The sequence below is a fragment of the Mixophyes fleayi genome, chromosome 1 (assembly GCF_038048845.1).
Source record: "Mixophyes fleayi isolate aMixFle1 chromosome 1, aMixFle1.hap1, whole genome shotgun sequence".
In the NCBI taxonomy this organism is placed as follows: Eukaryota; Metazoa; Chordata; class Amphibia; order Anura; family Limnodynastidae; genus Mixophyes; species Mixophyes fleayi.
Window position 1 is genome coordinate 434,229,364 of NC_134402.1, and position 18,608 is coordinate 434,247,971.

General features: G+C 39.3%; 1 protein-coding gene across 2 annotated transcripts in view; it reads left to right on the forward strand.

Annotated features, from left to right (window-relative positions):
- Positions 1 to 7,993: 7,993 nt before the first annotated feature.
- The window catches only part of PRLR (prolactin receptor), a 30,832-nt gene continuing 20,217 nt past the window's right edge, over positions 7,994 to 18,608 (forward strand). The window contains exons 1-2 of one of the 2 annotated variants that reach the window (XM_075184492.1): positions 7,994 to 8,225; positions 17,184 to 17,310. In XM_075184492.1, coding sequence (XP_075040593.1) covers positions 17,235 to 17,310 — 76 coding nt within the window. In that variant the 5' untranslated portion in view covers positions 7,994 to 8,225; positions 17,184 to 17,234. Of the gene's footprint in view, positions 8,226 to 9,599; positions 9,745 to 17,183; positions 17,311 to 18,608 lie in introns of those variants that run through there. The other variant, XM_075184502.1, reaches the window with a different exon arrangement.

The following is an 18,608-nucleotide window of genomic DNA, read 5'->3' on the forward strand; positions in this document are numbered from 1 at the left end:
TGCTGTGCGCACTCACGCGTTTTGGTAAATATCTAGGTGCACTTGTGAAAATCGAGGTGCACAGTGAGACCAAAGATGATTTTGCATTGAGCAGCTGATGCTTTGTGCTTTTTAAGTGTCTATATTCCTTTTTCAACACAGTGTGTGTATTTCTGTATTTTCATGTGTCAGTGCAGTATTTGTATTATTGTGTCAGCTTAGTCTGTGTGTGCATTCTGTCAGTATGTTGCCTGTATTCCTTTGTCAGTACAGTTTCTGGATTTATCTTTGTGTTAGAGATTGTGTGTCACAAGGAAAGAGCAGTTACTTTCCACTAAGGAAGTTACTCCTTTGCAGAGCACATGCTTTCTGGCTGGAGAAATTGTGAGGTAATTTGCCCTCTGTTCGGGATCTTTAATTACTGATCGTTAGAATCTTTGACACCACATTTTCATTTCTCCTCATCAAGATTTATCAGTAAAATTTTAAATGTTGAAGTCCTAATATTAGTAATAGTTGTTCATGGATTATTGCCTTATTTATTAGAAAGTCTGTCCCACTTACCAAGTCATTGACTTTAGTTGGCTAAATATATTGTCCCATTAGCAGTAATGTTGGTTATATCAGATTTGTGTCTCCTATAGTAACCCATGTACATCTCCATTTTTATTAAACAATATAATCAAGATATCCTGCCCACTGCATTCTGCCATATATTCGAGAGAGTCCACTTTCCAATTAATTAATTTTCAGATTTTAATCTGGTCTTTTACCAGCAATATGTACATTATTACATCTTGCATAGCCCTAAGAGTCCTGTTTTTGGCAGGACAGTCCCTATTACATAACTAAATTATGATGATTATGTAGGGTAGGGGGTATTGCCTATAAGAATGGGTGTGTGGCCTCAATAAATTGTGGACAGTGTCGTGCCGAGTGCTGGGAGTGGCTTTAGGACTGTGCACAATTTTATAATTCTTATATAATATGAGGTATACATTTAGTGTTTTTGATTACTGTATTTAGTTATTGTAATTTAATTGTTTGCTCACTTTATCATCCTTACTAAGAGATTATAATGACCACTGTTGGCCAGTAATGACATATTAAAGAGCTGATGGGAGTGACAATCTGCAAAATTAAATTAATCCATATAGCAGCATGTAATATTGCCTCTGTTCAGAGAGGCAATATTACATGCAATCAGTATATGCCAAGGAATGAACAAAAGAAAGACGAAACGGAACAAAAAACAATCACTGCCTAAAACAAAAGAACAACAAAAGTGCCAAACAATTGTGTTACACATTAGTGGCCTGATTCATTAAGGATCTTAAATTAAGAAGTTTCTTATTTCAGTCTCCTGGACAAAACCATGTTACAATGCAAGGGGTGCAAATGAGTTTTCTGTTTTGCACATAAGTTAAATACTGACTTTTTTGTCATGTAGCGCACAAATATCAACTTTAAATTTCAGTGTACAAATCAGCTATCAAGTATTTGTGTGCTACATGAAAAAACAGTCAGTATTTAACTTATGTGCAAAACAGAAAACTAGTTTGCACCCCTTGTAATGTAACATGGTTTTGTCCAGGAGACTTAAATAAGAAGTTTCTTAACTTAAGATCCTTAATGAATCAGGCCCTAGAACATTAAAGTCAGAACAAGTTTCTCTCTTTGCCTAATTTGCACTAAACGGACAAATGCTAGTTGCTGATTGGTAACCAGAGATATGATCTGTCTAAATATTGCCTCAAACATGTTACGCATTGCACTGTATACCTTTCAAGTACATTGGGGGTTTTTTCTCTTCCTATGTGTGAACAGAAGGTATAATATAGCAGTTTTATGAGAATTGGGAGGTCCCTGTCATAGTGATTTAAGATCATCCGTGTTTCGCTTCCCTAGAGATTCGCCCACATTTGACAGAAAATGGTCTGCCCTTAGCCTTTTGTTTCAATATACAGTATGTTCTGTCAGTCGTCTTAACAACCAATGTACTTTCCTGACAATTTCCCTAACTTTATGGAGGCAGAAAGCGCTCGGAGGGATTCATGCCAATTACTTTGAATAAATCCCAGACGTTTATTTTGCATTGATGTAACTCTAAGTATTACAGTCTATGCATATTGCCCATTTGATGCAGTGCTGTGCGATAGAGGCTTCAAGTATAACTGAATAATGCAGCATAGTTCATAAAAGAAAAAAATGTCTTTTGCTATTGTTGTTGTTCTTGTTTAGCATATTGCTATCTGTGGACAATGTTTAGTAATAAGCTGGTAACACAAGATTGCATGCAGCCATTCAGTAGACAGATAGATAGATAGATAGATAGATAGATAGATAGATAGATATGAGATAGATAGATAGATAGATAGATAGATAGATAGATAGATATGAGATAGAGATAGATATAGATAATAGATAGATAGATAGATAGATAGATAGATAGATAGATAGATAGACATGAGATAGATAGATAGATAGATAGATAGATAGATAGATAGATAGATAGATAGATAGATAGATAGATAGATAGATATGAGATAGAGATAGATATAGATAATAGATAGATAGATAGATAGATAGATAGATAGATAGATAGATAGATAGACATGAGATAGAGATAGATATAGATAATAGAAAGATAGATAGATAGATAGATAGATAGATAGATTTGAGATAGAGATAGATATAGATAATAGATAGATAGATAGATAGATAGATAGATAGATAGACATGAGATAAATATAGATAATAGATAGATAGATAGATAGATAGACAGATAGACAGATAGATAGATAGATAGATAGATAGATAGATAGATAGATAGATAGATAGATAGATAGATAGATAGATAGACATGAGATAGAGATAGATAGATAGATAGATAGATAGATAGATAGATAGATAGATAGATAGATAGATATGAGATAGATAGATAGATAGATAGATAGATAGATAGATAGATAGATATGAGATAGAGATAGATATAGATAATAGATAGATAGATAGATAGATAGATAGATAGACAGATAGACAGATAGATAGATAGACATGAGATAGAGATAGATAGATAGATAGATAGATAGATAGATAGATAGATAGATATAGATAGATAGATAGGTATTTGATAACAGAATGTCCGTGAGGCTCACGAATTTCGGAAGAGCGGGCACTCTCTCCCAGATCTTGGATTAAGGCGGGGCTTAACGCAATTCGCACCACCTCCACCTCCAGCTGTAATATGGTGTCACCGCACCCCCTTCCCTCACTTGCCCCTTGATCTCCCCCCAGGATATACCAGAAGGTACTCTGGGCATCACAGTATCAGGTGTTAAGAATTATACCTCAGTTCCTGAATGGTGGAGGTGCTATAGGGTGATGTAGCTGAGACAAGTATAGGTTTAAGAAGAAGCATTTTATGGAATAATAATAGTACGTACCATCTAAATGCAGATTGTTATAGCTGTATGCTAAGGAGCTACTCTAATTATTGCCCCATAGAGAATAACTATCTAATAATAGTAATTTTTATAAATGCAATTCACACTATGGGCCTTGGTCAGCCCTATTAGGTTTAGAAGATACACTATATGGACAAAAGTATTTGGCCACCTGTTAATTATTGAATTGCTGTGTTTCAATCAGACCCGTTGCCAGAGGTATATAAAATCAAGCACCTAGCTATGCAGTCTTCATTTGCAAACATTTGTGATACAAAATGGGTCGTTCTGACTTCCAGCCTGGTACTGTGATAGGATGCCACCTGTGCAATAAGACAGTTTGTGAAATTTCATCCCTGCTGGATATTCCACGGTCAACTGTAAGTGACATTATTAGAAAGTGGAAGCGTTTAGGAACAACTGTAACTCAGCCAGGAAGCTCAACGACTGCTAAGGTGCATGGTGCATGAAAGTCACCAACGCTCTGCTGATTCCATAGCTGAAGAGTTCCGAACTTCTACTGGCATAAATGTAAGCACAAAAACTGTGCGGCGGAAGCTTAATGGAATGGGTTTCCATGGCCGAGCAGCTGTATACAAGCCTCACATCCCTAAGACCAATGCCAAGCGTCAGATGGAGTGGTGTAAAGCACACCGACACTGGACTGTGGAGCAGTGGAAATGTGTTCTGTAGAGTGACGAATCACTTTGTGCTACGCCCCTTATCTCCAGTGAAGGGCAATTTTGATGTTTCACCATACCAGGTCTTTGTAGACAATGCTATGCTTCCAACTTTGTGGCAACAGTTTGGGGAAGGCCTTTTTCTATTTCAACATGACAGTGCCCAAAGCAATGACTACAAAAATATGGTTTGATGCGTTCGGTGTGGAAGAACTTGACTGGCTCGCACAGAGCCGTGACCTCAACTCCATCGAACACCTTTGGGATGAACTGGAACAGAGATTGGTAGCCAGACCTTCTCGTCCAACATCAGTGCCTGATCTCTTAACTGCTCTACAGAATGAATGGGCACAAATTCCCACAGAAACACTCCAATATCTTGTGGAAGCCTTCCAAGAAGAGTGGAAGCTGTAATCGCTGCAAAAGGGGGACCCAGGGCCGGTGCTAGTGTCCATGGCGCCCTAGGCATTTTGAAAAAATCGCCCCCCCCCCCCCCCCCCTGGAAAAATCGGCGTCACCCCCCCCCCCCCCCCCCGCATGCAAAAACGGCACCCTCCTCACCCCTCACCCCATCTTTCCTTACCTCACCACCAGCGCCTCTCTGCTCCGTCTCCTCCCCTCCACTCACTGACACTAGTGAGTGGAGGGGAGGAGACGGAGCAGAGAGGCGGCGGTGGTGAGCAATAGCCTCTACCCCCCTCCCCCATGCATCTGAATGCTGTGCAGCGGCCGTGACAGGTATGGTCAGCGGTCGCCACACAGTTTTAAAGTAATTTTCATTCTGGAGGGCGCCCTCCAGAGCCCGGCGCCCTAGGCAAGTGCCTAACCTTGCCTAATGGGAGCGCCGGGCCTGGGGGGACCAACTCCATATCAAAGTATATATATTTGAATACAATGTCATTACAGTCCCTGTTGGTGCAATGGTCAAGCGTCCAAATACTTATGTCCATATAGTGTATAACATTACCAGTTTCAGTCACCAGCTACAGCATATGAAGTCTTTGATTAGATCTACTGAGATACACGGCTTATGGTTAACTCCCTAAATGTTAAAAACAGTGATGCAATTTTGCTACTATTTTGCAAACAGCAGCGTCCATCCAAGCACATATTTCCAGCCTGTTTGATTTCATATATGATTTTATACTTCATCTTGTTTCATAACTGACATTATCAGGTTAAGTTGCATTAATGTTGATGGCAAATGTATTTTATTTTAGCAGATTTACAATAAACGTTATGTTTTAACAATCATTTCACTCAATATACTTTAACCAGGTAACAAGCAATGGCACACATCATATCAGTGCTTCTAGCTGGGATGCTGTACAATGTTATATTTAGTATCCCACCAACCCCCCGCCCCCTCCTTTATTAACCTATTCAGTGACACCAATAACAACTTGCTGCTATTTGACACCAACAGGTTAAACACAAACCCAGACTAACCAAAAGATGGTACATCGTTACCATACATCATAATAAAAATAAATGCATAAAAATAATGTAATTCATAGTTGTCTACTCTCCCGAAATGTCCGGGAGACTCCCGAATTTCTGGGAGTCCTCCTGGACCACCCGCTTCCTGGCTCATACGGTTAGTTGACTGTGGTTGCGGAGCTTCGTGAAGCGGTACTCGCAACTTTGTGGACCCGCCCCCACTATAATTGGCTAAAATGTCTGTGAGACATTAGGGGGTGGGGCCAAGTGACATGTCCCACTTGACCACGCCCCCAAAACAATCGCTAGTAAGATCTCCCCTCCCAGAAGGGAGATCTCAAAAGTTGGCATGTATGATGGAATTGTTGTACTAAAATGCCATGTTCAATAATGGTGTCATACAGATGCGTTTCGTGCAGGCGTTTTTCCATCTTACAACTTATTTTCTAGCTTTTTATTGCAACTAGAAAAGCGCAGGACTTTTAGGGCCTGATTCATTAAGGAAAGTAAAGCATAAAAAAATAAGTAACTTTGCACCTGGGCAAAATCATGTTGCCTTGGAGGGGAGGTAAATTTAAAATGTGGGGACAGATTTAAAGTTGGGGTAGGGCATGTCCTAAATCAACTTTAAATGTCAGTGTAAAAATAAAGCTATCAAGTATTTGTGTGCTACATGAAAAAACAGCCAATATTTATCTTATGTGCAAAATAATAAACTAATCTGCACCCCTTGCATTGTAACATGGTTTTGTCCAGGAGAAAACTTAAAAAAAAATGTTTTGCCTTACTTTCCTTAAAGAATCAGAATCAGAGTGTTATCGTTTATAATGAGCGCGTAAAACGCTCCATGTGGCAGGTTCTGCCCAGCTAACAATCTATTTAAATTGGATTACGTTTTATTGAATGCTATGGAGACTTGTCCAAAATGACGCTGTCGGCGTCTTTAAAACCACTCGAGTGCTTAAAGTGCTTGTGGGACATCCTCTGTTTTACTCAATTCTGGGCAAAGTGCTGATGGACAGCATCATAATGAGCGGCTGCGCAGACTACCGGTCACTATGCTAGAGGAATCTGGGATAGATTTATCAAACCTTCCAAATAAAAATGGAAAAGGGGAGGTGTTGACCAACCAATCAGATTCTACCTGTCATTTACATAGTGCATTCTAGAAAGTGATAGATAGAATCTGATTGGTTGCTCTGGGCCAACACCTTCACTTTTCCTTTTTAGAAAGTTTCACCACTCATTGCTAACTAGGTAATGTATACATGTGTGACTGTGTGGGGCACATTTATCAATATTCGCATAAAATGAAAAATAGTTTTCAATCCTTATCGCATTGATAAGGACTGAACTATTTCTCAAATTTATTAAAAATAACCAACACAGGTACAGCAGTTCCGATAAACTGCTGTTCCTGTAAAAAAAAAACAAAAAACGTACTTACCACTTCGTCTTCGTAATGCGATCCTGGGTGGCTTCTCCGTTCCTCCTGTCAAATCCTGTGCGCATGCGCCGATCGATAACTCGGGCATGCGCACAGGCATCCAAACAGCACTGACCCGAAGGAACTGAGTCATGTGACAGGGCTGCGCACGCGCTGTAATGCTCTGCTCTTCTGAGCAGAGCTTTACAGTGCTGAGAACTAGACGCAGGCTGGGAGAGGCGTGGCCGGGGGGCACACAGGCGGCCGCATCTCATGAAAAGGGATGCGGCCGCGTCATTGATGACGCGGCCGCATCCCCTGTCATGTGATGCGGCCGTCTGTGCGCTGACGCGGCCGCATCTGATGCCATCAGATGCGGCCGCGGGGGAAAGAATTGAATTTCCCCCCCCCCCCCCGGCCCTAATAGCGGCCTGACCGAGCGGCCCGGGCCAGCCCGCCACTGCTGAGAACGATCAGAAATGGTAATGTGCGCCAGCCTTAGCCAGCCTGAGCTGCTGTACATTGCTACAAGTGTAAAAGTTTTTACATAAGTTGGTAAATTGCAGTCCCCATAGACATCTACGGGGACTGCTATGTATTTGTAAAAGAAAAATGCAAAGCAACAGATATATATGATATCTGCTGCGATGCACCAATAATACATTTGAAGGGATTGTCAGCAAACAAAATGATTGATAAATAGGCCCCTGTGTGTAAGTATATATATATATATATATATATATATATATATATATATAAATAATCTACAGTCATTGTAATGCAGGACCTCTGCTGTATTTGGAAGAGCCTGAGTTTCTGATGTGTCTATTAGTAAATCCTACCAGGCAGCCACCATAAGAAGTTGGTTAGACCGTGTCTACAGTAAATCACGATGTGTCAGTGTATTTCCACTCTCACAAACAAGCATTGGCTCACACAGTAGGCTGGCCGGGCCAGGTTTAGTTGGCAGCTGCAGCCTGTGACGTCTCCACGGGGTGGGACAGAGTGGGGATGAGGACTGGAAGCTTTTAAACACCAGACTGCCGGGAGAAGCTGGGAATGTAACCTCGGTGCTGGGGGAGAGGAGGGCACACGGGCGGCTCTAGGTCTCTGCGCTCCAGGATTATGGATCTGGCCGGATAGTGAGGATCCGTGCGCACTGCTGCTGGGCCACTATGGGGAATACAAACCTGGATGCTGGCTGGGATTATTGTAAATCGCACAGAAAGCCTTTCCCTGTTCCTCCATGGACAGGTAATTAATGGGTACATGTTGTTCTTACATAACGCAGATGCCTCAGTGGGAGCTCTGCGTCTGGGGCTCCTTCTGTGCGCAAAGGGGGAGCGCAATGCTTGAATGCAGGACTTGCTGCTATTATGATGCTTGGCACGAACCCTTTATCAACCATGATAAACTTAATAAAATACATTTTCCCGAAAACACTGATTTTGTTCAACTATATAATTATATCTGATCTGTTTTCTGCTTAACTCAATTTATGTAACAGCTGCCTTTCCAGAGCTAGCAGTGTTAGCCTTCCTATTGCTGGAGCAGTCATCTCGTTGATAGTGATTTTATGCCATTTATGTTAGTGGCAGATCAGGCTATTGAATAGAGGCAGGAGTACCAGCTGCTTCTAATGGAAGAGCTATTGTAAAGTGCTGCTCATTTTCTTCTCAGTGCATTACATGTGAGTATGCACAGCTATTCTTTATTTGATTGGTTTATTTCTAAGTGGTTTATTGACCTGCATATGGGAATCGTCTTTGCATCATCGGTGCCTTCAATTAAAACAACAATTTAACTATAGCCAACATGAAATAATGCATTTGACACTGTCATTGAATGGTTGGATATGTTGCACTTTGAATTAACAGAACACGTGACTTGCTGGCCTTTTAATTATTAAGTTGGGGATACTACAGTTCTACACCCAATAATTAGATCACTGTGTACTGCACAGTGGTGCCAGATATGTTAATTGGTGACATTGCTAAGAAAGGAGTTGAATATGTGGGGAATGCATGGCCTATGATAATTACATGCTGTCATGTGCAGCAGATGTGAAATTCTGATTCTTTATGCACTGTGTAGAACACTGCTTTGTATCTTCTTCCGTGTCATGCTGCAAAATCAGGGAGATTAGTGCAAAAAAATGTGCAGAAATCAAATTTTATGCTTGAATAAAATCTGTTTTAATTCAGCCACATGCAGAAATGAGCTACCTTGCGTCTCTTTTCTCCATTTAAATGCAAGACAGATACCAGTGACCTAAGTTTTTTTTTTTTTTTTTTAGCAAGTGATTAGCATATGCTGCACAGCATTAGGCAGAAGTGTCGGGGAAAGGGTTAACAAGACCTCATAATGACATATTAGCGTTGCTAGCGCCACCCAGAGGCATTGCACGCTACTGCCTCGCAGGAGGCTCTGGTAGACTGCAAGTGACAGAATGCAGGGCTTCCACTCAGCTGTTCCTTTAGTCTGCTCATGTGACTGGTCTATTGGATAACAGGGAGGGAGTGTCTTTATATTTTTTTTTGTGCCCCCTTCTGTCACTTTGGGGCTTTCACTTTTCTACTATCCGGGCTGCTTAACCCCTTCAACTCCGATGAGCCGCCCAGGGACAGAGACCAGTGAGTGTGGAACATAAACGTGATCTGACAAACAGCCTTTTATTTATACACCTTCTGCTTCAATGCCCTAAGGGAAAAGGGAAACTCCCAACTTTTTACTATGAATTTTGATGTCTTTTGTCTGCTACACCTTTTTGTAGGTAAATATCACATATTCTATATGTGGCTGTTAATTACATTTAAATCTGTTTTTGTCATACCTGCGCTGTCCAGTTCATTGTTTGTAATATGAGCATTTGCTGTAGACTACAGCTGGGTGCACACTACAGAAAAATTTCTCCCGATGTGATATCTTTAACGATTTTACCAACGAATGTCCCCATCCTGTGTACACACTTGTACGGTTTACCGTCAGATCTGTGCTCTTCATCTGTCATAACCATCGGCTGAAAAGAGCTTGACTCTGTAAACTCTATGGAGATCTATGGACACTGAGGGGGTCATGACTGCAGGATTGGAACAACATTGTTCCGTCTTTGACCGATGCTTTTAGTCCGGTTATCAAATCAAACGTTAAGATGTGCGTTGGAATAATAAAACACGATAGTGGGAGCGTACACACTAATGGGAAATTGGCTCTAACGATCGTTATGATTGGCACCATAATCAGGTGAAAAACCTGTAGTGTGTACGAAGCTCAACACTAGCTTGTTGTCACTGTAATAATAGGAAACTTAATACAGTACTTTTCTTTGTTAAATACAGAAAGCACTTTTGCTTTTCAGTGCTTCTGTACGAACATAAATGTTGTGCATTACTTATCCCATAGAGCTCACCATCTAAATTTGAACATAATAATTATCTAGTGATTTGTTTGCGTAGTACGAGAACTTGCTTGGCTTGTTTCAATCACTTCTGCCAATTGCAAAATTCTACTATCACTCATCTATTTGACTGCCCTGTTTTGATTTTGCCCATGAGATTGTGCCTGATTCTACAGTGTTTGTGTACTTTTTGGACACCATCGTATATTTGACTTAACAAAGTGTGAAACTGTTCTTTTTCACCTATTGTAATGTAAACAACCTAAAATCAAATTTCTCCAGTAAAGTAAACTAGAGCCACTAGATTGGTTTTGTTACGCGGGTGATCATGTTCCTTTGCAGTCTTTTAGCCAATTTCAGTGTTTATTCTCTTCTAGTCAAATAAGTAACCTAGTTTGTATACTTGTTAAATCACCCAATTACAGTGTAAAATGACCCAATATTGTGGGATGTATATGTATCAAGGGGAGGTAGTTTATCTGGTGATAAACGAATAGAGTGTTGTGTATTGTATAGTGCTAGGTGAGTTAATCTGTTTTTCTGGACCAGTAATTATCCCACCTGTTAGTACAGACAGAATTCATGAAAATATGACCTTGAAGACTGGGTTTGAGCACCTTTGGTATATATCGCTTTACTGTTGCTAAGGCAGAATATGTTGCATATTCGTGTCTGGACAATACGTATTGTTCTGCAGGGGGCTTCGACGCCTATTCGGGAACTTAAAATGCTAACGGAAAATAGAAGTTTACATTCTTAATAACATGTTCATGTTCTATAAAGGCTACTTGTTAATATTTTTTTATGTACTATTGTAAATATGGGCTTATTTATAGTGGGCACCCTACACGTCATTCTCCGTTCTGCTTCAGGACCTTCTTTAATCCCTCTAATATCTTCTTGTTCCCTAATGTTTCCTGCACTTTACTCTATAGGGTAGTAGTATAATTACATGTTTGTGTATGAAACCTTTATCTATACACTTATAAGCTGCTTTCACTATTAGAACCATAATCTTTAATCAACTCTTATAATTATGTTTAATATGATAGTACCTAATTTGTGAGCGTAGGTAGGTGTTTGTTTGTTGTTTTTCTTAGAACGTAGATCATGTTTTCAGGATTTCCGTCTGTAAAAACAGCTGGGGTCACTTCTATCTCAGGAACATAGATGAACTCACCTGTGCATGATTAAAGGAATCCTGAAAACGTAAACTATTGGTTGCCTTTGAAGACTGAGTTTGAGCATCTCCGCGTAGGTTCTTACGTCCGCTAACAAACTTTTATACCATTTGGACTCTTTGTTTATTCTTTACATAATGTTCAATACTAGACTGTGTTTTTTTTTGTTTTACCTTCTGATCCTTTCTAACTAGTCGGATACAGATTTTGCAGACCATCATCATCATTTATTTATATAGCGCCAACATATTCCGTAGCGCTTTACAATTGGGGACAAACGTAATAAACTAATAAACAAACTGGGTAAAACAAAGAGGTGAGAAGGTCCTGCTCGCAAGCTTCCAATCGATGGGAATGTCATACATACGTCTACATAGAAGTCAGTGTGAACAGCTAAAGATGAGGCTGAGTGCTACACAAGTCTCTCACAGAGACGGTGGTCGTGCATGTACCCACACAGATCCAAAATCAATAACAAAAGACCTAGATCTGATATTTTATTTTTGCAACTTTAATTACAGGGCACTACCCTATATTTAAAAAAAAGAATGCTGGCAGCATATATATCTCATCTTTTCACCTGTGTTTATATAAATGAAACTTTGGAACTTCTGTAAGAAAAACAAACACTGCTTTGATCGGCTTATTTGTATAGCTACTATTTATGAACAGTGATTTGTATTCCATGTAACGTAGCCCAACAGCGCCCTCTAGTGCACGCACTTATGTTCCAGCAAAAAGTGATTTGATGGTTGCATTGAATTTTATAAAAATTAAATATGTTTAGGTCACTGGTCCAAAATATCTTTAAAAGTAAAAATCCTGGAAGTTGAATTTTTTTTTTCTCTTAATCATTAGTTCATTTAAATTGTACCTATATAGTCAACAGAGGTAATAGATTTTCTGTTACACGTCTTAATTTCATGACATTAGATTATAGCCGTGGAATCCACCTATTCTTTAATATTAGGTTTTCCTTATGCCAGTGTTTTTGTTTTTGTGTTTTGTTTTTTTTTTGTTGTTTTTTTTTTTTAGTATTCTATGGTGGACTGCAAACACGTCTGGATAATCATTGGCTGAATGCGCAAATCTGTATTTTATTTTTTTTTATATATATATTATTCTTGTTTTTCACCCAATATATAATAACCAAGACCAAATTCCTACACCTAGTTAGTCTTGTTGAAGCAGTGGCGGGCACCTATCCAGTTATTGTGGCACTACAAATGCCAGCCACCCATTGCTATAGCAGTTACCAAAGTCTACATTGTTGTTCTATGTCTGTGAGCTCGGGCTGTGGTAGGAATTTCCCTCGGCTCTGGTCTGTATATAAGACACATCTGTGAACATTCCAAGGCTCACGGGGGCTCCCGGGAGTATGATGGGGGGAAAATAAAAAAACAATTTTCACTGCATATTTCATCTTGGCTTTTTTGTTTCCTTCTTCAGTGATAAATTCCTTTCCCTTGTTTACATTTTAAACATTCGCTTTGACTGTATAGTCCAGAATTAAATGTTTCAATGTAAAATAAAAAATTCCACCCCCCCCCCCCCCCCTCCATCCATGCTCTTGGGTTATCCTGCGATTTGTCAGAAGATGCAAAACTTTGTTTATTGGAATCTTGAACCCGCTGAGAATCTGAAAATGCGAAATGTTCCCTAAGCACACAGGGCCCATTCCTCAAATTTTACAGCGATGAGGCCTCTTGTAAGGTTACGATTCTGTGTCTAAGATGTGTTTCTAACGCAAGTTAAGAAAATGTAATGACCGTGAAAATAGAAATTATTGAGCTGTGCTTGTTTGATTTGTTGACGTATGTTTAACTTGTGCAGCAGAGCGTTTTTTGTTTTTCTTTCTATGCTTCGTGTTCCATTCCAGTGCGTTTATCACCTGCATTTGGCTTAAACAAGATAACTCCCTGTTATATCACAGACATGTTTTAAGAAACGCGGAGTGAACTCTCTTGTGAAAAGCATCTAGCTGTTCTTTGCGTTAAAAAACAATAGTCGCATCTGCGTAGCCTTTCAAAGTGTTTCCTTAACTGAGCCTCTGTAGTCTTGTACTGGTGCAAGTAGAATGTTCTGTTATTATAGCAGAGCTGTATTGAATATGTCTGGAAATGCATGGATTGGGTTTGCTATCGTGGGGTCTATTTACTAGGAATAATTTAAAGGAATTGTGCTAAAATTGTGTTTTTTAATAATATGCACATAGAAACATGTTATTTGCAAGTTTCGGAAACCAGAAGGGATGGGGAGTAAATTTGCTGTTATTGAGTAATCTTGTCATACACACAGATTTGATCACATAAATGTCCCTCAGTCACTGTGAGGAGCACTGATAATCAATTTGATGAGGATGGGAATCCCAGGGACAGTGTGTGGAGGGTGGGAGGGGGCTGGTAGTTTATTTTAGGGATGGGGCTCCAGATTACGAGGAGGCGAAGTACTAAAATGACAAGCATTCTGGAGAATAGATCTTGTTTGAATACAGGATTTTCAGCAGAGTGCCATTAAATATTGGGTTTTGGGTCTCTTCCACACTTTCTGAACAGACACACGGGTGCATGCAGCACTACCGTGATAACTTAGCAAGCTGGGTTGTCTACAGAAAGACAAGAGACCTTTTCTCCTGGTATAAATGCAGAGGAACGCAAGGCAAATCTACAGCATATTGCAAAAAAAAATATTTCTAAATGTACCATCGCAGAATACAAGAATGTATTTTGAAACGCTGATATGGTAAAAGTGACTTTACATTAGATCTGGGTTATTGGGTAAGGCCCCTTAATGTTGACTACAATAAGGCAGCACTCCAAACAACCAGTCCACTGTGCGCTGTCATCTGCATCAGATTGCCACGTTGGAAGAGAGTTGCTGACAGCAGACATAGAGTGACTGACAAACTGTCAGACGCTACTTTGCAGAAAATATACAGTGTTTATTTGTGAACTACATTTTAACTTTCTACTAAAAAAAAACTATTTTAATCGGAGTTAACGATCAGTCCAACTCTTATAGATTTTATTTTCGGTTGACTGGGTGGGTGTGCGTTAAAGATCGAATCGTTGGCTGGATACAAGAGTGTGCCTGTGTAATATCTTTGTTTTTCCAGATAGCTCTGGCCTGGAGTGTGCACGTAGCTTTGGGAAACAGTGATGCGGATTTTCACCTGATAAGTCTGCATAACTTGTATGACGAGGGCAAAGGAGTGACATCACTGAGGAATGTCTGCCTTGGTGATGTCATTAGTCCCCAGTAAATAGACTGCATTCCCCTGGGGAGTGTGTTTATTGTGTGCAGGTAATAATTATATCTGGTGTTTCCACTTTGCCACCTGTGGCTTTTGTTCCGTGACCGTGATGTGATATCCGTGGATCACCTTTTGTGACCTGTTCAAAATAATGTATACTTTCAGGTGACTATAGTTTATAGTGGCACTCCTGAATCATGGATGTCCTGTCGCATCTAATGCTGAATCTTCTGCTGTTTGCTGTTGGTATTTGCTTTTATTGATGGCTCATGACTATTTATGCATATTATGTATCGTGTTTGTTGCATTCATGTGTCCTATCTGTAAGCTGAAATAAATGCTCATTTCTACCAAATGTTGCAAACACCAGCAGCCCTAAATCCCATCTGTGCTGAATTGTGTGATCCTGCGTAATGCGCCTTTTAGGCCTAATGAGTGGAGTCAAAATGTTTTGCTGAAAGTCGTATTTATTGCGCTTTGTAGGAAAGTTTTAATTGTTTGATGTCACTATATTTTAAGCCATTTACAATGACACTGATATCCCTGACTGAGATGTGAATTTCTGTGTTCAGAAAATTAGACCTTCAGTGTATAAATGAGGAGATACTTTGCTGCAGAATATGTATTGCTTTAAGTTTTGTTTTTTTGTTTTTGTTTTTTTTTTTGTATCTTTATTTTGAATTTTGTAGGTAGTATGATTTAATCATTTCGTTTACACTTGTGCTTTTTTTATGCTAAGGACACCATGGGGATCTGTTCCTGAAACACAGGAACTTGGGAAGAAATCCAGCTGAAGTACAGAAGTGCCACCTTTTGTTTCTTCTAGTCCCTTGGTTGACAAACTCCTCCTAGGCCTTTTTTTGGGGGGGGTGGGGGGGTGGTAATGTCTGGATATGTACATGATTGATTGGGAGCTGCAGCAGCCAATCATATGCCACACTCTCTGGCCTGGGACACCCCCTCTTTGCACCTCTTTCGTGTATATACTGCTTACATTTTTTTTGCAGCTCCCTAGATGAAATTCCTTTCTAGGCTTATTGATTTGTTAGGGGGACATTTACAAAATGCTTAAAAACCACCACACGTCCTCTCCAGACTGCAGGGGTTCCTGTCTAGTGGTTTAACGGGCGAGAACCCAAACCACAGGTGATGTGTGGCAGTTTCTAAACCCCTAAATCACATCCATGAGAGAGGAGACTGCTCAGATCTATAACATAAGCAGGTTCCAGGTAAGTATATATGACACACACTGCACTGCAGAGAAATGATGGACCTGTTAGTATTAAAAATATGATTTATTTACATTGCTAAGGGGGCACGTATTTTTAATGTTAATCATAAGGGGGTACAGAATATTACTTAAATTTGTAAGGGGCACATTTCTATATCGTACTACGGGGGCAGAGTTTTAATTACACAAAGGGGGCTTTTTTTTTCCCTGTTATATACGTTTAATGTGACCAGCACTTAGTGACACAAGCGGCTACTATATTTCAGCATTTTAACTCTGGTACTCATTGGCCAGGATTACCTAAAGGGCCACAGTGCTTCTTATCTTTTCTTTGGACCCCCTTTAGAGGACCCGGCCCGATGCTGAGCAGGCTGGACTGTTATGGAAGGGGATGGCAATTTTGGGGGGGGGGGTTTGTGTTTTTTTTTTAATATGCCAATTGTCAGGTTTTTCAGCAGTTTGGCATATGGTGAATGTGGTGTTTATCCATCCAGCAAAATCAAAGAATTGCTGTAAACCGGTGTCATTAAACCAGACAGACAACTGTAGACAGGGGCCAATTAACCTACCAGTATATTTTTTAGGTATACATTCCTTTTTTAACTTGGGAGTTCTCACCTGTAGTTGCCCCCTTCTGGTCTTGTGGGACATTTGTGTGTTGCATACCGAAAATTATAAATAAAGTTTTCAAGAAAAAAAAAAATACAATTTGTAGAATTTTTGTTTGGCACCTAAAGATGTTTTCAAGGAGGTTAAATGATATAAATAAATGCGGATGTCCTAAAAAAAAACAAACCTGATCAGTTCTGTTTTATTTGTATTTGTAAAACTCCTCACTCCAAACTGAGTGGTAACAAATCTTCTAAAATGCAACCTGTGCTCAAGAAATCTCTGTGATATGTCTTATGGAAAAGGCTCTGTAATACAATTATCCAAAAGCTTGGTGTACCTGCCACTATTTCAGAAGTAGCGTAACCTAAAAAAAAATTTAAAGTTGAATATTTTTTTATTTTTTTTTTATTTTTTTTTACAAATATTGCCAATGATTTAAGTACGGCTGCTACCTGTGTTTGTACAGTTCATTTAAAATGTATCCACATTTTGTAAAACACTTTTTCTTATGTTAACACTTTTATTTATTTTGTTTCAGTGACACTTTGATCATCCAGTCTATGAACAGGAGCTGAAATCTGCAGCCAGCATGCCACGGAAATTGGTCCTCACCCTCTGTGTACCACTCTCCCTTATTCTGCTAATCTGCATTGCATCGCTGGAGGGTAAGCATTGCTCTGATCTTGGACGCTTCAAAGTAACATTCTGTCTTCAGTCTGTAATTTACTTACGTTTTTGAACAAACCTATTTTATAAACTTTAGTGATTTGCTTTTAAGATCTATCCGTCAATCACATTAGTTGAGATGTCAAATGAAATCTTTAATCACAAGGATTTCCATACAAACGTGTATGTATATTGAAACTCACATCAGCATTTTTGTTTTCAATTTATCCATTAAAGAAATCTTTCAGAGCAATAATATGTATCCAGTTGTGATGAAAAATAAAATGAATGGATCATAATCTATCGCTTTTGGTGATCTGAATTCTGCACACAGGAAATGCAATAGGAAATCACAGTAATCAACTAAAATGTTGCACATCTAAAAGCTATTTTGTATTGGACTTGACAATGCATTATAAGTATCTAATAGTCCCAAATGATGTTGTGATCGGTTTGCTTAATTGATGCTCAAAATTGCATCTGGGGAAAATCATTTGTTAAATAATTAACCTGTCTTACCTTCAACTCTCCATTGGCCTAATCCACCATAGTCACTAATTGGTCTAACAAACCACAATCCACCCTACTTTTTCCCCTTGGCCTGTTTTATTTACGAGTTGAGTGGGTGTGGACTTCCATTCTACTGTCTATATTTGATTTTGGGTGAATTTTCCTTTTTAAGCGAGAACACGGCAATGTCTGAGTGATAAAGAATTTATTAGACCTTTTGTTGTTCATGGGGCCAATAGCAACGTATGAAGATAATGCATAATGTGTTCATCCTGCATAAATAATAGCATTGTAACAAAGCAAATATTCCACAGTGTTGTACAATTGGAGACTAGTGTACCAGAGACACATAGTTCCATTTATAAACGGTGTTTGGTGTAAGTGTCCTGTTTAGCTTTTATTTAGCACAATATTTACCAAATATATAATGGAGGTTGCCAGAATGATGCTACGTTATATCCTTGATGGTAATTGTTACCCGATTAAGCGGATTTGCAATTTTTTATTTATCTTTTGTGTGACTGTTAGTGTGCTTCATGTTAAACACTGTACCATATAGATCTTCCTGGCATAAAATAACTCGATCGGATGATCTATTGTCTGCCTATTGTTTAATTTTTTTTATTTGGAGTCCTTGTCTTAGCCTAGTCTTATGCATTTTGATTTTCTTGGCAACATTGATGTTGGATGTGACAGTAAGACGTGTAAAATGTACTTTATAGAAATCTGTGTATTTAACTGTCCATTAGTTAAGCTGCTTCCTCCTTCTCGCGGCCGGAAGTCATGT